Genomic DNA, 20,497 nt, shown 5'->3' on the forward strand with positions numbered 1-20,497 from the left:
GATAATAATGATCGTTCCGATATCAAATCGCTCGTCCGAACCGTTCGTCAAATTGAGCCCGCGCGACGGGACGTAAAATCCCGTTGATTGGGATAAAATCGATTAAAACGCCGTCTGCCATTCGGAAAAAAAGTTGCACAAAGGGAATTAGTTCGTTTGCGCGACGGTGGCGGAATTAAATTTCGCCGTCGCGAAGACGACGTTTGTTCGTTTGTTTGCGCGGCCGACGTTAAATTATATGTTGATTCAGCGAGAGAGGTGCGCTTCACCGCGAAGCAACCAACCGCGTGTCACGAGGAATGGCTTTTTCGTAAAAAGACCGGAGCTCGAGATATTATATTTCCAAGATTAGAACTGGCATTAGTTAGTTTAAATCAACTTTAATATATCTCACAAATTGCATTTGAGCAGGCTCGTCTAGAAGCTGCCCTCATGGTCCAAACTGGATTGATAACAAAATCTAAGATTAAATCTAATTAAATGTCCAACAGGGATTAAAATTTTTATAAGAATACCTGGCGTAACTCCAGCATTCTTTTCGTAAAGGAATATTAGGGTAGTACGTAAATTTTACATATAAACTTGATATTACAATCAGGGGTGGATAGTAAAAAGTTAATAACTTTTAATTTTAACTAGTTAGGTTTGAAGCGCATAAACTTTAATTTATTAACTTTTTTCTAGGGAAAAAAATTGATGTATGTAAAACGAAAAATTAGAAAAAACATATTTTTACATGAAAAGCAAGATTTCTTATTCCATAAAAAACTCAATTTGCAAATTAAGTATTTCATATTATAATTTGAGTAACTTAATTTTAAATACGTACGAATTTTTTATTTAATGTAAATAATGCTTTTCTAAAAATTAAATTAAATTTCAACTTAACGTAATTTTTAATTAGTTAATTGTTTTGTTCATGTAATTTTAATGGAATTAATTTTAACTGAAGTTAAAGTTAACAGCCTATAAAAAGCTGAATTAACTTACCCAATACTGATTATAAAGTGGGTTTAAAAAAATAGTGTGTTTAAAACTGTTATATAAATAATTATTTCTTCTGACTGGACGATTTTCCGATAACCTCGCACGTAGCCGGCCTTGTGTTCCATGTTCACTCTTTCTGCATGCGGGGTGTACGTGACTGACGTAACGTATGCGAGACGCATCTCATACCCGCTCCGGATTCCTCCCTTCCTTTCCATTAGGCCGACACTCTCGTGTAACCCAATAATGCAACCCGACATGTTATGACTATACCGTAATTTCGTCACACTATGCAATTATATGAAAACTACAAATTGTCCTCTCGCATTTGATTTGGCACTCAGTGCATTAAGAACAAACTTTATGAATTTATTTGTGAGATAGAAATTTTATTTCACTGAAATAACTCTTTAAGTCTTTAAATACGGCAAAATAAAATATTCCGAATAAATCAAGCGTCGAGAGAAATGAGTTATAATTTCGCTGAAATGAAAAATATGCCACGGGAATTTCGTCATCGCAATAAATTTTTTTCTAACCAATAAATATTGAGGATAACGTCACAGGTAACATTTGCTCGCTAATAGCTTCCGATTTTTTTCTCGGTATACTATTTTTCCATAAAAAAAAAAGATATATTCGCCGCTTGTACAGTCTCAATTACGCAGGCACACAAAAAAAATTCAATGTTTGATCCGGATATTAGACCACGGTATTCTTATGCACTTTGACGCTTTGAAACCGACTCTGATGTTTAAACTGTCCCATCACGTCACAATTGTTTTTTATCGATGGGAAGATGAACTTGATTTTCAGTAGCAGTATTTTTAGAAAGTAAAAAATGACCACATTATTATACTCGTGTCGAAATTTTATTTTTATTTTCGAACTCGATTATATTTTTTTAGCTACTATCTTGAACCCCAAATGATAATTATTAGAAAATTTTTGTTTCGATGTTAAAAAAGATTTCAAACTTCTCAAAACTCTCCAAAACCTCTTAAAACTCTCTATTGTAATCAATAGACGCGAAAGTAGTCCGTTTGAATCGTTTAAAGTAACAAAGCAAGTGTAAAAGGTCTAAGGTGAAGGAAACTGAGGTAGAAATAAAATTTCAACTCGTGCATACTTGAATTCTTGAACATCAGGATGGCGTAAGAAATGTCTGGATACATATTTACATGTACAATTACTTCTAAGTATGTAAATATTCAGGGTAATTGAAAAAAGTCGCGGAACTCCTAGATAACTCGTTAATGAAGTACCTAGTAAAATACGTTATATGAAGAATTCAAGTACGTAATACAGTCATTTTTAATCGACCAGCTTGCATATTAAAATCCAGGTCATAAATGGCTCTAAAAATACTGTAAAATCAAGATATTTCCTTTATCGATAAAAAAATTGTGATATGATGGACAATTTGAACATTCGGATTCGGTTCAAAGCGTCAAAATAAATATACCGAAATCTAATCTTCTCCGGGTCAAACATTTTGAAATTATTTGTCTTACTCTTTTTTTGTTCCAGCTTCGATAATGACAGGTAGTTATTGTTGTACAATTGCATCTTCTCGAGACTTTTTGAGACGTTTCCAATCGACATTTTAATTATAGTTAAGATATATATCTATTGCATATTTATGTGCGATTTATTTCTTCGAACGTGCCATTCAAAGAAATAACAATAAATAATTTTATGATTGATATCCACATCAGCGGAACGAATTTCCGTTTTTCAAAAGATCGCGGCGCTCGCTCTAAAATTAATTCTTTCCCAGAAAGGATGACGCAATTCGGAACACAACAGTCGCATTGAAATTGCTCGGCTTGTCCAACTATGCCAAAGCATAGTTGGACTTTGGACCGTCACGGAATTATTGCAACAAGCACGTGGGTACAATAACCCACGAATTCATGCTGATTTAACAAAAACGCTCAAATGACAAATAGTCCTATTAAACGTTTCGAATTCATGTTTTTCCTCATATGTAACGAAACTTGACTTCAACAATTTGTTTAAATTATTAACTTTTTCATTCTCGCGTGTCGTTTGTTTGAAACGTCTGTTTTGCTTTTATTGATCACGTTAAAATTCAGCGTACTTAAAATTTGCATGTGTTTAAATGCTTAACATTTTAACGTACTTTAAACATATGTATGTTAAATACGCTCGTACCTTTGAATAAATATACTAATAACCGGTGATTTAAAACTACGTATTCATATTCACAGATTCTACTAACATTTGGAAATAATTTTGCAGAGTTTTTCCTGCATTTCGTTAAATAATATTTGTTACACCTCGACTCTAAATTACTGCGAAAGCCCAGCGCAGAATTAAGAGACCCACTTTATTTCCAGATAACAATTTAAATAAAACCAATAATAAATAATACTTATAGATTAATATACATATTGAATATCTGTTACATGTATAAATGAACTAAATACATTTATATGCATATATTTGAGAGCTACTGAACTCACGAGACGAAGTGTCAACACACGCTTGAGCCACGCAAATTCGCATTGAAAATTTTAGACGCGTAGATTCTCCGTAATCGTTCCACAAAGCAATTCTGGATCGCATTAAAGGCAAGGCTGACTGGTCTCTCCCCATTTCGTTCGACTATTCTCAGGGATTAACTGCGTTATGGGACTGCCGACAATTGGCGGCGATTGAGCGGCAAGCAAGGATAGCCCGGCAGCATCAGAAAGCGTTTCAGTTGCATTTTCACTGTGATACGCGTTGTTCGTTCAGTCTTCCATATGTAGACAATAATACTTTTAATAAGAAGAAAGGAAACATTATTTTGAAATTTATCTTAAAGCATTCTGCTTTAGAACTTTTAAGATAATCGATTTTTGTTCTTTCAAACGTTTTAAACACTTCTCAGGAATATGTTCCTAAAAGATTTTATCGAGAAATACAAAAGAATAACAAAGTTACAACCCAGTTATACATCCAGAGAAAAATTATGTTTATATTGATAAAATCGTTTCTTTATCTTGGTTTTTTAAGTTGAGATAAAAATACTTTTGAAATAAATAAAAATTTATTTCGTTTCAAGAAATAACGTTAATAACCTTTTTAAAAGTAAACAAATTATTTGTTCAAATTTATTTAAATAAGTAATTATTTAATTCAAAAAAGGTACAAAAATATAAGAAATTATTTAGTTGTTCTGATTTTAAAAATATATTTCTTTTATGTAAAAAAAAAAAAAGATTTTTATTGCACAATGAAAATATTTCTTTAAATCTAATAAAAGGAACAATAAAAAAATTTTTTCAATTTAAAGAAACTTTTTCTCAAACTTCTTTAAATCAAACGAATATTTTTTAACTCAAAGAAATCTTTGTCTGGGTATGGGTTTATATTATTTATATATTATTTCTCTCTGTACTCAAAATATTTTTTTTCGGAATAGTGTTTTTTTAGTCAATTGACATGATATCTCCAAAAAATATAGAACCGATCGACCTCACATTTTTTACATACATACAAAACACGTGTTTGTTTATGGCCCGAACTAGGAGTATTCTACGATCTCTATTTTTTCACATAAATTTTATTCCATATGTTTGTTTATACAGACAGAAAGTGATAAATGTACCAGATTTATTTCCAGATTTATATACTTTTTGAAGTAAATTTCGGTCGCCTAAATTTTATGAAATTTTATAGATGGAAATATAAATAACAACAACACTATTTTTAAACGGGCATTCTATTCTCTCGCGATATCTTCAAATGAACTATTTTTTACGACTGCGCCATTTTAACAATTTACAATATTTTCTTATTCCAATCTCCTAGTTCCGACTGTATTAGCCATACTCATAACTTACTAAAAACCTTTTCGATTTTTTCATTTTAGATGAGTAGAATTGTGTTAACTAACAACCTATTTTATATATTTTTCTTTCTTCAATAGTAAATCAGAAAAATAATTAATATCTAGAATTGATATAAAATTTATATTTTTCAACTGGCACGGCTAAAAAATATACGTGCAAAAGCTGTGTAATGTTTTTTAATTCCCTTTAAAAATAGTGTTGTTATTCGTATCTCTGTTTATAAATTTTCATAAAATTTGAGAGGCCGAAATTCACTTTGTAGTTTCAAAGCTGGAAATATGGTACATTTATCACTTTTTGTCTGTACAAACAAATGCATGGAATAAAATTTATATACGACATGAAAAGCGTAAAATAATTTGCTGCATATTGCGCCCTTTAGCGAAACGATTTTTAAATTTAACGTCACGTCTGCCATAGTTTACTTTAGGAAATTTCTGCTGTTACGCAGCCAATTCTCATTTGAAGACTACATAATTCCCATACGTCAGTAATCATCTTAATTTACGCCGCAATTTGTCAGTTCTCATTCAGAATTCGCTGTTACTCATCTGGGCATTTCCGCACTTTATTTCACGAGAAACGTGCCGTCGAAACGTAATCCGTTTTAGCCGTCATTGTGGCGAGCCCCGCTTGCTCTCTATTCACTTCGCTCCATTTAATGATCCCGCATGATTAGCTCCATTCTTTTTTTTTCCACGCGCTTATCGAGCGATCTGATTTCTCAGAAGAAATCGCCCGGTTAGCATCGTGATTGACGCGTGCTCTGTACATGTAACGCGGAGAGAGAAGAAAAAGAAAATTGATGATGAATGCAGCGAGTGTTGCAGCGGAGTCGTCGATACTCGATGACCCGAGCGAAATCAGTAAGTTTCATCGAAATCTTCCTACACTGAGTCGTACGATAACGCATCGTACGATGCTTCCCACCCTTCGCTTTCCCGCGATTTTGCTGCGAGAGCGCATCTCGGTTGTTATTGTTGACACGGATGATGATGCCCCTTTAATCTTTTCTCTCCCCTTTTTTTATTTGTTTGTTATCCGAGATCGTACGACGGAAATGACTCGTTGGAAGTCATTCGGCTGTCGCGTGAGCGCTTGCGTGTTCACGTGTTCTAAGCGCGATGAATGAAAGAATGATAAACACTCGAGAAGCAGCTACGTTGATTATGTTAATTACTCTGGAAATACTCCACTTGACCTAAGTAACGTTCTTTCAGCGGAAAAGTGGAAAAAAACCAAGCGAGGGGTTGGGTTCTATCGCGATATTTCACTACATGTGTAATATACGTCCCTACTCATAAAGCTGAATATACATATGTATGTTAAAATGTGTTTGAATACGCACTGCGCGTATAGATAATTTCAGCGGAAATATTAACATTTTATACACGAAGTAGAATGATTAAGTAATCGTGCGAACTGAATTTTAAGCATTGTATTTCAGGTGTCGTTGAAACGAGGGGTTAAAAAGCGTTTTAGCTTTTAATGAAAGAGTTTATTTGTAACCTTCATCGCGGGGTATCGATAACTGATTGAATAATTCAGTTTCAGTGGAAGTTCAACTCTCCTTTTTGCTCTGTCACATTGAACGAATTCGGAATTGCTAACAAATTAATCGAAGTCGCAGTCACGGAAACTTTACTTTATGGTTGATTGCGAAGAAGCTTCTTAACTTCGAGGTATATTAAAAACTGCAAGATGCGTAATTTAAATATGAAGCGGTGTGTTTTGACATTTTTTTTTTTAATAGACTGAATTGAATTGAATGAGTCTTAGACTTGCGGAGTTTGTTTGGGAAACGGACTTCATGCCAATTTTAACAAGCAGTTTTAATAATGTAAAAGGCAACTAATTTGCTTGCTCTATGAATGGAGTTATTATTATATACGAAAATTATGAAGAGTTTTTACAAATTTACGAGAAATTACATTTTTTAACTGAATTGTAAGGAAGAACTAAATCGTGCGTATCGATTTCTTAAATCTTATCTTAACATTTTATAGTTGTTTTATTTAAGCATTTAGTAGCGAAAATAGTAATATAAATGAGAAAAAAAAGTTAACAAATTACATCTTATTTTATACGTGCTAACAATGCTTTAAGAAATTAATTTTTATTTAATTTATAAAGCTGGCAATAATGTAATTGTGCAGTTTTATACTGAATTTTTTTTTATTTTCATAAAAAGTTTATTATAGAATATTTTATATTATATAAATTATATATACATATTTGCAATTGTTATAAAGATGAAATTGATATTTTTAGAAAATCTATCAAATTTCCTAAATCGTACCATCACATTTTTTATTGCAATAAACATAAGACTGATAAGTGAAAATAATCAAATTGATATTAATAAGTTAAATGTCAATTGCAAACATCAATTCAAGCCAATTTTATTTCAACAATCTTATTTCGGCAATCTTTTTTATTATCGTTATTTATTAATTGTTAAATATTTAATCTTTTTTTGATAATTTATTAATAAAATATGTATTAGCTAATAATTCCTTATATTTTTAATAATTTTAATTCATACTTTATGATAATTTAATAATTTTAACTTTCAAAGACGATTACGATTTAGGTTTAGGTAAAATCATCTTTTTAATATGTTGCTAAAAGACTTGTGTAACAAATTACTTTATTATTGATTAAACAGTAATAGCCCAAAACATCGAGCCACAATTTACAATATTCATTTGCATACAAATAAATACCAAGCGGGAAATATCATCTAAAATAACTGAAGTAGTACGCATTTAGCAACTGTCTCCTAATTATTTTAGCAGGTAAAATAGATCATAAGGTTTCAACATATGAGTTATTATCTAACATTCGATTTTGTAATATTCATATGTGAATATCTCTATCTTATGAAGAAGAATTATGTAACAATATAAATAGAAATTTAGTCAAGATGTAGAAATTTAAAGATAGATTATTTAGAGAAATATTTCAAGTTTCTAGATTTGATATTTTACAAAAAAAAAGATACAAAAATGTGACAAAATTTTTGCTAATATCAGCTTTTACAAATGTTTTGCGTTTCCTCGGAAATTATCTTCTCTTATCGAGGCGCATCGGTTGTATTACAATTGCTCCGCGATTCAACGTTTGTTTGCGCTTGGATAAATACACTTTGTGTAAATGTATAGGGTGTCCTTAAACGATTTGTGTAACTTTTCATCTCATAGATTATTTCACTGAATTAGAAAAATGTATCCAAGCAAACTAGTTTTCGTACAGTTAAGATTGGAAGTAGATGAAGTTATCGTTACGCAAGGTCCGAGCTTCGTGAGAGAAGATAGATAACGAAACTTTTCCATTAATGCAAAATAGATTTTGTTTGAATAAAGAATTGCACTTCGAAATGTAATTATAACGCACAGTATTCGAAGTACGAAGAGTGCGCTCGATAATGGATCTCTCTCGACGTGCCCGTTATCGAAAAAATTATCTTTGAATTGATCATAATGCGGTTCTGTTCTATTCCGCAATTCTGGAACACTCTGTGTAAACGACAGTATTTATAGTCATCGCGGAGCGTTTGCTCGCGAGTAGCGCGGCAGCAGTAGTCGAAGAAAGCATCGTTTCTTCGTCGAGTGAAAATTAGTTTCAAGGGAGGAGCAAGAGCAAGATTTTCCCGAGAACGTCTTCTGGTAAACGCAATCGCGCCTCGGTAAATATTAGCATGATTCTGTGGAATCGTCAGTTCTACATTAGCAGCTGGGCCCAGCTGCGTACTCGGGAAAGTTTAAGGTTGAAGTTCGAGAGAATAATACGCTTCATAAATTTTGCATAGAGGAAATGAAATACAATAGGATGAAGTTTCAAACTGTATTTGTTACCCGTCGTTATCTTGGAGCACGCGAAAGAAAAAAAACGAATGTATCATGGGATCAATCTCAACGGAAGATCAAACATTTGTTTCTAATAAGTAGAATTAGATACGGATTAGATTCTTCCAAGCCTTTCCTCTTCGTAAATTATTCTCCGTTTGATCATAATAGAATAGACCAACTTAATTTATTTTATTTTCTAAAAATTATTTAATAGAGTTTTTAAAAATAAAATTTTTAAAACTATTAAATAATTTTTAAACTTCTACTAAATACCTTCTCTATTGAAACTCTACTAGAATTTTAAGAGAAAAATAGAACTTTATAAACTTCAATAGAGTTTTAATAAAGAATGTAGCGTAGACTACTATTAAAAAATGTGTTAGTAGAAGTTTAAACGCTTAATTAAAAATTATTTAATAGAGTTTTTAAAATTCTGTTTTTAAGAACTCTAGTGGAATAGTTTTAATAGATTAAAAATAGAATTTTTGAAACTTCAGTAGAATTTTAATAAAAAAGACATTTAATAGAAGTTTGAAAACTCGAGTAGGTTAGATATTTAATAAGAGAAGATATTTAATAAAGTATTTAGTACAAGTTTATAAACTTTATTAAAAATTATTTAACAGAATTTTAAATTTTTTGGAAAAACTCTGATAGAGTTTTAATAGTAAGTGTATTTAATAGAAGTTAAAAAAGTTCATTTAAAATTAAATTAAATGGATCTCATTCAATCCAATATCTCGCAATCAATTAGTTCGCATTCGTGAGCTACTAAAAATAAATGTAATTTTCCAGCAACAATAAATTCGCGGTAAAAACAAGTTGTTATTCTCATCGTACCAAATGAAATTGTTTCCATCGGTGTCAAAATTTGATACTCCTTAAGCAACGGGTCGTTACAAGTTGCAGCAAAAGATAAAAGGCTCTTTTTATAGCTCTTTTGTAGCATCGCTGCCTTATCGCCCGTATGCGCGTAACGCCTTTTAAGATTACTCTTATCGAAGCTTGTGCAAGTGCTTTGTTCGCGATTCCGCTACTTGCCAATAAAAGCGCACGGCGATTTCGCTGCGCTCCTCCTCGCGCGTCCTCCCTGGCGCGAGCGAGAATGCCTGAAATTTCGCGCGCAATTTCGCAATTTGCCCGGGGAACGGGAGAGGAGGATAATTCACGGAGTATGTTTCGCGCGATAACGGTAACGCGACGTGTTAACGTTGTGAGGAACAAAAAAAGGCGTTTTGCCCCGGGGGATGTTTTTTGCGGCTGCTCGCGATAACGACGTACGCGTGTTGCCGTAAACGTGTTTTATGGGCGGGTGCCCCGGATGTGGGTCGGCTTCTCTCTCGCGAGAGCAAGTCTCGAGAGATCGGCGGAAAAACCCCGGCGCTCCGGAATCGGTGGTAACCGCGTAACGGTAGGATCCGTGAGGTTGGCACGACATTCTGTTAATCTGAAATAAATACATACAGTTCCAATGGCACTTTTCATAGTTCCGAAAGTTTTTATAAAAATAACGAGTTCTGTATTTTTACTTAAAAAAAAGAAGTGAAAAAATGCACTAACTTCGCGAATTTAGCACGACACCTCCTCCTCTAAAGTACAAGAAAATAAATATTAGTATATTTGTTAGTACTATCAGAGTTCTATTGCAACAACTCTGATAGTACTAACTAGAACTCTTGTGAAATGTATTAATATTTATTGAAGTTAATACATTCATCGGTAGAGTACTAGCTAGAGCTTTTGTCAAATATACTAATATTTATTGAAGTTAACATATTTTTTTTCATTTTTTCTTTTTTCTTTTGGGATAAAAAATGCAGAAATCTTCGTTATTTTTATCTAGAATTATGAAAAGTGCCACTAGAACTTTATGTATTTTTTTTTTTTTATATTAACAGAGTCAACTTTACAGATCCCGTAACGGTATGCGTATATGTGCTCGCGAATACGAGTTATCCCGGGCACAAGCCGATTCCCGAACCTGCGCGATCCTGTTTAATTCACCGGTAAAGTCAGGGAGGCCGCTGAGAGGTTTCCGTTTAATAATATTAGGTTTGGCAGATTGCTTTAAGCTTCTGCAAGCATGTGTCAGATAAAGTACCGAGACATTGTATGTATATTCCGAGAAGAGATACAAAAGATTCAGAACACACATTGAGTGTGCGTTTCCTCAGATCTAACGATGCAAATATACATTCCGTTTTATTACAGTTTTACTTTTTTAGATTCTATTCGAGGTCATTTTGTAATTAAACGTAGATTGCAAATGCTAGAGACCTTGTGTTTTAATTTAATAAGATAAAAAGATTAGCGTTTTTGATATTACATATCGCATATGTAATATATTAATCTATTTATAAAAATAATATATAATGTTGCATAAGAATTTAAATAATGTATTTTAAATATGTATTTGAATATTTGTATGTTTAAATATATGTATGTTTAAAAAAATATAATTGCTTCGATATTAAAAATACATCAGAGAGCAATTTATTAGAAGAAGAAGGAATTGTAAAGTAATTTTTTAAAAGAGGACATTTTCTTCCATTTAAAACACACTCGATTGACACGCTTTGTGAAGTACGCTCAATAAGAATGGAATGATAGAGCAACGTATGCTGATACAGCAATTGTTGCAGTAAAGGGCATAATACGAGATATCAAGATGCTCCAACGCGATTCGAGGATGACAACGTGCGACTTCTCCCACACAAACCGCGACCCTATCGATCCGTTAATAAAGCACTCCTACGCAGTCCAATCGCTTATTCCTCCCCTTGACCGCATCGAGACTCGTCAAGATCGATACGCGAGGGTTAACGGGGGCTTTCGGCGACTCGCTCGCGATTGGTTTTTTTTTAATCGGCTACCGTTTCGAGATACCGATGTCAGAGTTTGTTGTCCTGCAAGGCAAATCCGGATTACATCGTGCATACATTATCTTCAAAGTTATCGACAACATCGATCGCGACTGCAACCGGAATTTATATAGAATTGCATTGGAAGTGTTCGATAAAATGTAAAACTTTTTTTACCCATTTTTGAATTCGTTATCTCTATTGCGGATTTTAAAATACAGGATTCGCGAAACAGGAGAGAAGCTACATGTAGAATAATATTTCAGATCGTGAAATTGAAGAGTTGTTTTTTTATCTATGCGATTAGAAATATTGTAAAAACGATATAGATGACATAGATTAATTTATAAAATATATTTTTTTAATTATATTGACCTAGAGATGTTCCTTATAGATTTTTGAATACTGCAAGTCAATTTTTACCAGCACTTCAGATTTCCGAAACAATTGAAGTTTAATATGTAAAAAAATGACGATATTTAAAATTTTATTTATAAAACAGTTCACGTTAACTTGAAATTCTGATTAGAAATTATAAATGTATTGGTTATTTCCTATAAAATGTATATTTTTTATTTTTATATCTTTTAGCCATGAAATATTTAAGTATAAAGTTTTGTTAAGACAGCAAAAAAATATATAAAATGTTATTTTTATAGTAAAAATATTAGTAAAAGTTTATTTGCAGTATTCTTGCAAAAATTTGTAAGAAACATTTTGTCTGGTTTGGAGTAATTTTTGACTGTGGCTTAGAATAATTATTTCATAGCATTTGGAATTCGTATTAATGACAACAGAAAATGTTTATCTTCTAGACTTTAAATTCAACCTTGATTTAAAATTTTATATATATATCTCCAACTTACGTTAATCTGAAACGTAACAAAAGTTAAATTTTATAATGATAAAATTTGCACAAAAAATTTTCATGTAGGAGACTCGGTCGATAAAATTTCAAGATAAACTACAGCGAATATAAAAAGTACAGGAGATGTACTAGTATTTTTTGCATTTGCCGTATGTTTTCTCAGCGCGTAAGAACATTATTGCTTTGTCGACTTTGCGATCGATTGCTACATTTCCGAAACTTTAATTCTGTTCGCAGCCACGTCAGCGGTGATCGTGAAGTCGGAGAACGACCATCATCATCTAGCGAGTCTCTCCGGGGACAACATTCTCGGGACGGGGGTGAGAATAGGACGTGGCGAGGACGCAGTCGCGAGTGGTAGCATCAGCCCGGTTATGGATTCGGCGCAATCGTCCATGATGAAGCAAGCGGACTACGTCGTAGGTCAGTGAACTGAATTCGCGAATTTTTTCTCCTACGAATACAATGACCAATTTCTTCGATTCAGTAGCAAAGCAATCTCTGATATCGATAGTGATTGAATAATCCGATAATCGCAGATTATTGTTATCCTGTTATCGGTACCTGTGTTATTAAAACGACGCGAGTGCTCCGTGAATTTGTGATACGCACGTGAGAGAAATGGTGGCTTCACCAGTTTTACATAATTGCGGGAAAAATTCTTCGAGACTGGTTTCATGAAAGAATACATTTTTTAAATAAAATTTATTCGTATTTGACGAACAGAAACGAGCGAGCAGATATCAAACTTGAAAAAGAATTGATTATGTAATAAAATATATCACACAAGAGATAAAAATCTTTTTGAGAATTAGAAATAATAGAATACGTGATTTTAAGTAGATTTTGTTTATTTTTTTTTACTCGATAATTTTGGGCATTAATAATTAATTCATTTTCATAAAAATTATATTTTACAGACAAAATTGACATTCACAAATTTTATAATACAAGCTTTTAATAAGATATTAATATATTATTTAATATGCAAGAATCAAAATATGAATATTATTCATATTTTGAGTTTGCTGCATTTTATTCAATATTATACTAAAGAAGAGTCTAATCGAGTCGGTCAGATCTGATCAAAATCGGATCAATTCGAATTTTATCTTATCTCGATTTTAACTCACCATATTTCACCTATAACAAGTTAATAACCTGAATTATCGGTTACATCATTAAAACATTATCTTGTTAGAAAGCAATTGAAATTAAGGAATGAGACAAAATGAAGCGTAAAAGTTATCTAATCGCGAATAAATACAAGATTTCTTTTTCAATGTATAGCGTATCGGTGAAAAACTTTGAATTCAAAGGTTGTTAATTTAGAGCAATTAGTTTGTGAAATACAGTGGCCGATAACGATGACATGATAAGAGATGCGCTTTCAAACACGATTGCGAAATAGCCTCCGTGTTGTATGATTTTATCAATAGAAATTGCCTAGTTATATTTGAATTGAAATCGGAGCGCAATTGCACTCGCTTCAATCCGAAGCCGATTATTTGATACAGATGTGTGCGTCGTTTTTTTTTTTGAGGACGGGAAAACCGAAGAAGTGATGGAGAGAATTATTGTGACCTCGAGTTACAAATTTCTTTAAAAATATATAAAGCACGAACGTTTTTTTAAGTATAATTAAACGTTATATAATACGGATTTTGAAAATGAACTTTAAATTACAGATAGAGAAGATAAAATATCGAATAAATTCTGTAAAAATAACTCATTAATTAATTTATTATAATTGCATATGAAAAAAAGACGTCATATTCGCAGACGTCATATTTTCAAGTAAACATATTTTTATTGACAAATGTGACATTTACTTGATGATTGATCATGATCTGAAATTTTACTTGATGATTGATCATTTTTGTCGTATCTTATTTGTAACGTATAATATATCAATTTTTTTATATATTTTTGCATGAACGTTAATATTTAAAAAATTACGCATAAATATTAAATACTGATATTAATTGATACAATAGAATTGAAAAACGAATATGAAATTTTTAAATAATGTCATCTATCAACATTTGTTATATATACTTATATATTACTTTTTATAATGATTTTTAATATATTTTTCCTTGAATCAGAAATTCTGATAAACCTTAAAAAGAAAAAATGTATCGTATCATTTTTTTAATATGTTCAATTATAATAATATAAAAAAATCATATGTGCATCTCTTGTTGCATACTTTGATTATACATGCTGCAATATTCAAAACAACTTGTTTATCTAATACGTAGACATGCTCAATTGAATAGTGTAGCATATATAATCCAAGTATGCAACAAAGAACAGATATAATTTATTTATTATTATTTAACATGTTCCAAGAATGATCGACATGAATTCTTTTTTCAAGGCTTAATGGAACTTACGAGACTCAGGCTAAAAATAAATTCAATATTAAATATACGAAATGGCAATTTTTTGCAACACGAAGTATTGATTTATGTTCAAATCATTTGCCATATCGTTTGGCGTGAGCACTGAACGGTAACGTCGACAAGATAAAAATATCGAATTGTAAATGAAGAGACAGGAAGACTTGTGTAGAAAGAAACTTCAGTCACTCGCCGTAGCGTCCAAAGTTCAGTATGCCACGGTTGATGACGCTCAGCGAAAGATGACGTGAGATCCGACGTGGTGGGCCTGCCCCACGATCAGAATTGCTATCATAAATTTTCATGCTCCCACATTACGTGTTTTTCTTAATAATAAAACATGAAAAATTATTCGTAGACGTCATATTTTTGTCGAACATTATGATTGTGTTTGATATAGGATTTATTTTTATTATTTCAACATCTTAACGCAATTAATTGTACGAATGTATTATACATATTAAACATATTTTAACATTAAAAATTGATTCGAATATTATTGTATAATGGGAGATCAGTTTTTTCAAATTAGATCTCTTAGAGTTTCTGAAATAATATTTCTATTGTTAAATAATATTCCAATGTGGCAATAAAGATAATTAATTTATAAGTACTACACGTATTAAAAAAGAATTATTTTAATATTAAAAATTAATTGAAATATTATATTATATTCTGATAGAATCTAATTTTTTTTTTTTTTTTAGTTTTCTTAAGAGTTTTCTCTGAAGTAATATTTCTACGTAATGATTAAGGTAATCAATCTAACGATATCAGAATATAAACGTCCGTATTATATTCGTTATCAGTTATTTCTCAATGAAAAAATGTTCAATTTATCATGAATTTTTTTATATGAATAATTTGTATTATCAATTGCTTCATTCTATTATCAGTATCATAAATATTCAATATAAACAGTAATTTTTCATGTTTATTCGTACGATCGTCAGAGACAATCAATAATTTTATTAGCGCGTAGAATACTGACAGCAATTCGTGATGTGAGAGGTTCTGAACGCGCGCGATCAAAGTGTATCGTTAAATCGAATCAACACGATGACACAGCACGTTAGCCAATCAATATTAATCAAATCTGCATTATATTACAGATGTTGTGCTGCCAACGGTCCTAATTGCTTTGCTATTCGTCGGCAATGCGATCATCGTTTATATCATCTTCCAGTTTAGAAAGAGGTAAGTGAACTCATTCATTATACTTCATTGAATTGTCTTTGCTAAATATAGAAAATAATATAATCGATATATAGCGCGGATAAATTCTTCGACGCAGCTAAACTTGATCATTTTTGTATGAAATGATTTGTTCAATGCTATAATTAATGATAAATTAATTTGTTATAATTAATATGAGAAAATTTTTAATCAGATTTTTCTTTCAATATCAATGTCTAATTGTTAAATATGATTAAAAATTGTAGTAAAATAAATCGTGAATTTATAGAGAAATATCAAGTTGTCTATAAAAATAAGTAATGAGAAAATTTTACTTGTGTTTGTCGCCACAAATCCAAATTTTGATTTTATTTTTATTTTTACTAAAAATTATTTTGTTTTTAATCCTCAATTATTTTTTTCTGTGATATATTTTTACATACATTTAATAGCTTTCACGAGAATTGTCTCGAGAATAAAATGAAAAATAATTTCAAATTCATCGATACGATGCGCAGCAGCAAAATTATATGAATATAATCCGTAATAACAACGCTTCGAAATAATCGATATTTAAAGATTAATTATTGCACACTTCAACTTCTGTCATTTTCGATTTTTTTAAATAGATATTTAACAAAATAATTATAATTATAATTCCCAAAAAAATCTTTTAAGTTAAAAAAGATTTTAAAGATGTATTTTATAATATAATTGTGATGACTTAAATAAAAAAATATTTAATCTAAATAATTATAATTCTTACACAGATGAAAATAGTGATGACATCCGTAAATATTAAATGTCATATATAATTTATTAAATATATTTTTGATAAAATATCTTAAGATAATCTGAAATATTTCATACGTATGAAACAGACGCTTTATCACTTAACAAATATAAATAGGAAATATTATCGAAAATATAAAGAAATTAAACGATTGACACTATCGTACTACGGCTCATAATCTTTTTTTTAAATTTTCGTTTGTTTTAGAGAATTCTAGATCGCTAAGACTAAAAGAACAGGTGTAGTAAAAGTCTATTTAAATAAGTCAAAACTGTTTAAAGAAATTATTTTTTTACACATTAATAATCAATAAACATTTGTCTTTTTTAAATATCAATTAAATTTTCAAAAAGAATTCCCAAAAATTATTAATTTTTCAATATCGAAAAAGTATGTAATTTCTTAAGAAACGTTTAGCCAATACATCTTTATAATGTATAAAAAAACATTTATTTAACGTTAATTAAATCGTCGAAATCTCGTATAAAAACAGTATTTAAAGAAAAACATTGAACATGAAAGTAGACGTTTAATAAATACGTTTTTATATCGTTTATTAAATAGTTTTAAAAACATATCAAATTTTTAACGTTTATTTTTCACTTTAAATGTTTAAAATTGATTTTTAACATTTATTAAATGTATTTTGAATTTAACTGTGTTACTATTTATTACTTGATGCGACAATTGCGTTCTACGCCGCGCTATTAACGCGAAGATAGCAGACAAGTAAGTTCGTCGAAATTAAACTTCCTACAAAAAGAGTCAAGACAAATCGCCACCATGTACAGCCAAATTAATGTTCATCCTAATTTTGTTACACTAATTCTATTATATTTAATCGGCAACTAGTGACGATGTAAAAAATATAAATGTATATAATATAATAATATCAATATCAATTAATAATTAAATATTCCGTAGCGAAAGAAATTCTACAAAATTCTATACAAATTGAAGAAATGTTATAAAATCTAAGTATATGAAAATGCTAGAATTGGAACATTTTTTTGGTAAATTTTTTTACTTGTGTAGTGCATTGTTTTTGTGATTTTCACAAATTTCTCGTTGAAACTCTACCAATCTACAATTACAATGTAGAAACTCTACGAATTACAACGTTTTAAACATTTCTAAGTAGTTCACTCTAGTGGAACAAATTTTAATTATTAAAGACAAAGTTCTATTAAAAATACAATTTGGTAAAAATTATTTATTTTTTCATAAAAATATTAATTTATATAAATATGCATGTAATTATTAAAATTAACAAAAGTACTCCGATACTAGCATTTTTGTAAATTTGTGTAATATTTCTTAAATTTATGTTGAATTTTTTCCGCTGGAGACACTGGCATTTTTTATTTCTATTATTATGTACTTTATATTTTCTCATTAGTAAAGTCAGACATCTTACGACTGAATTATTTTTTTCTTTTATCCAATTCATAATATACATTGCTTATATTTCCTTACGGAAAAACCTATAAGAATACGAAAAAAATTACTGATATGCTATTGAAGAAATGCAGTTTTTCAATGGTATACCAGTAATTTTTTCATATTCGTATAGTTGATTTCCATAAAGGTTGTCCACCTGAACAAGCCCCGTGTAAATGTAAGGCACACAATACATAAATAATCTATGTGGATGTAATCTTGATATTTTTACACGATACCATTCTGCTATAAATAGAAGTCCTAAATTCTGACGTAAATTAGGCGAGGCCACGGCGCCTGTTCGAACGGCTCCCTAATGACAAAGTGAATAACGAAGTCGGAGCTAAGTGCTGCGACACGTTTTGTATGCTACAAAAAATAAACACACGCCAGGTGCCAGGCATCTTCGCCACGCAGCGTAATGTAAACACTCGATGTGCCGCAGGATCAACGTACGCCATGCGCCGTATAAATATCTGTCTCTGCGATATACATTAGTGCGACTATGTATGTTTAATTAATTTCGACGAGCGGGCTGACGCCGCGTGTTCTCACGGGTATGTTATCGTCGAATTGATTCATATTAATGCGTTTCCAGGGATTTAATAGGAAACGTTACCCAAACGATAATTCTGGACATTGCGATTTGATTAAAAAAGACTGATTAAAATACTTTAAGACTCACCAGACTGATGCGCAGCAGCGGAGTTGCAATATTAATCTGTAAAAATATAGAAAATACATCCAAACGTTAGAAGCATGTTCCAAAAAATATTTAAAGAAAAAAATACTGCAAAAACTTTTTATTTGTTTTTTTTTTTCGGGAGACGGAAACGATAAAAAGCATTGTGTTATTTTAGAAAAATGTTTTTAAACGGTTTTTCACAAAATTGGATAAATAAATCTAACTCTCATATTGTCTTGATATTTGCAAACATTTATCTTAAACGTTTTTAAATATTTTATATTTTTTCCCAATTTCTAATAAATATTAATTACATTATCGATATTTTTTCAAGTATTTCGAGCAATCGTAAAATAAATTATCCCAAATAAAACGCGAAATATACAGTACGTACAACCCTGTTATTGGGGCAATACGGGTTGCGCAACAGATTTTGCAGGGGCAGCAGGCTCAGCGGGTAATAGCGACATTCCATAAATTTTACTATAATTATCATCGGTAAAAATGCGCGCGGTTAACTCGACCGATCGATAAGTTATGACGGTACGATCGATAATTATGTCACCATTACCCGCTGAGCCACGCCTGTCCTCGCAAAGTTTGCCGCTCAACCCATTGTACTGCCCACTATGTCAACATGCATCCTGTACGAGAAACTAAGCGCCAATACCCAAACAGAACAAGTCACAGTGACTTTTCGCTCCACTCGAGTACGGCATCCGCAAGTCCGAGCTCGGAAGTCATACCGGGGACCTAACCCTCGATCAGAGAGAGAGAGAGAGAGAGAGAGAGAGAGAGAGAGAGAGAAAGAAAGAGACACTCACCCACGGTTGCTCCGCCGTTGCCTGATGCCAATTCCGGGCCGCCACCTCCTCTCAGTCATCTCTCGCTCTAGGGCGGCGGGTTGCTTCCTCGCAGAATGCACTGACACTTACATACGCGCAGACACTTCACAACGGCAGGATTATAATAGTCGTCACAGACCAAAACAAACAAACCACCGCGGCCGGCGGCGTTGAGCGTATGTGACGGCCGCTGCGATCGCGATCGACGAGCACCTCGTCGTTGAACCGCGAAGACGAAGAGTTCGCGCGATGCACAACACCGAAAGCCCGCTCGCGTAAACAAACACCCGAACGACACATCCGCGACCAGTAGCAACGTAATGGAAGATTCGAAATGGCGGAGATAGAAGCTCGCGGATTCCGCGGCCAACTTCGTAGCGATGCCGCACCTGTTGCTCCCGCCTGTACACAGGTCCACTCCGTGTACTCCGAATGTCGTTGGCGAAATGCGCGATCGAGATGAGATTAAGGGCACGAGCGAACGCGGGAGCTCGAGCTAGGGGGTCGTTACGGGAAAATCGTAGGCTAGAAAATTCGCGAGATACGACGCGAATGTCCGGTGGAGGAGGAAAGAAGAAGGAGCACAGCCGCCGTCTCGGTCTCGCTCGCGCGGACAATTCGACTCTCGATTAAGAAAAACCTCGTTAAGAAAAACCTCGCGTCGTACGCGTCCCGCAATGTCGCCGATTCGCAAATTTGTGTCACACTGTTGACGAGAGTCGA

The 20,497-nt window shown here is 32.1% G+C and overlaps 1 protein-coding gene across 1 annotated transcript in view; it reads left to right on the plus strand.

Annotated features, from left to right (window-relative positions):
* LOC105201727 overlaps positions 1–20,497 on the plus strand; it is a 56,368-nt gene that overhangs the window by 33,927 nt on the left and 1,944 nt on the right. Inside the window, exons 8-9 of the mRNA XM_039456854.1 lie at positions 12,668–12,853; positions 15,948–16,032. Of these exons, the coding sequence (XP_039312788.1) occupies positions 12,668–12,853; positions 15,948–16,032 (271 nt within the window). The remainder of the gene's footprint in view (positions 1–12,667; positions 12,854–15,947; positions 16,033–20,497) is intronic.

The sequence above is a fragment of the Solenopsis invicta genome, chromosome 13, assembly GCF_016802725.1.
Source record: "Solenopsis invicta isolate M01_SB chromosome 13, UNIL_Sinv_3.0, whole genome shotgun sequence".
Lineage (NCBI taxonomy): Eukaryota > Metazoa > Arthropoda > Insecta > Hymenoptera > Formicidae > Solenopsis > Solenopsis invicta.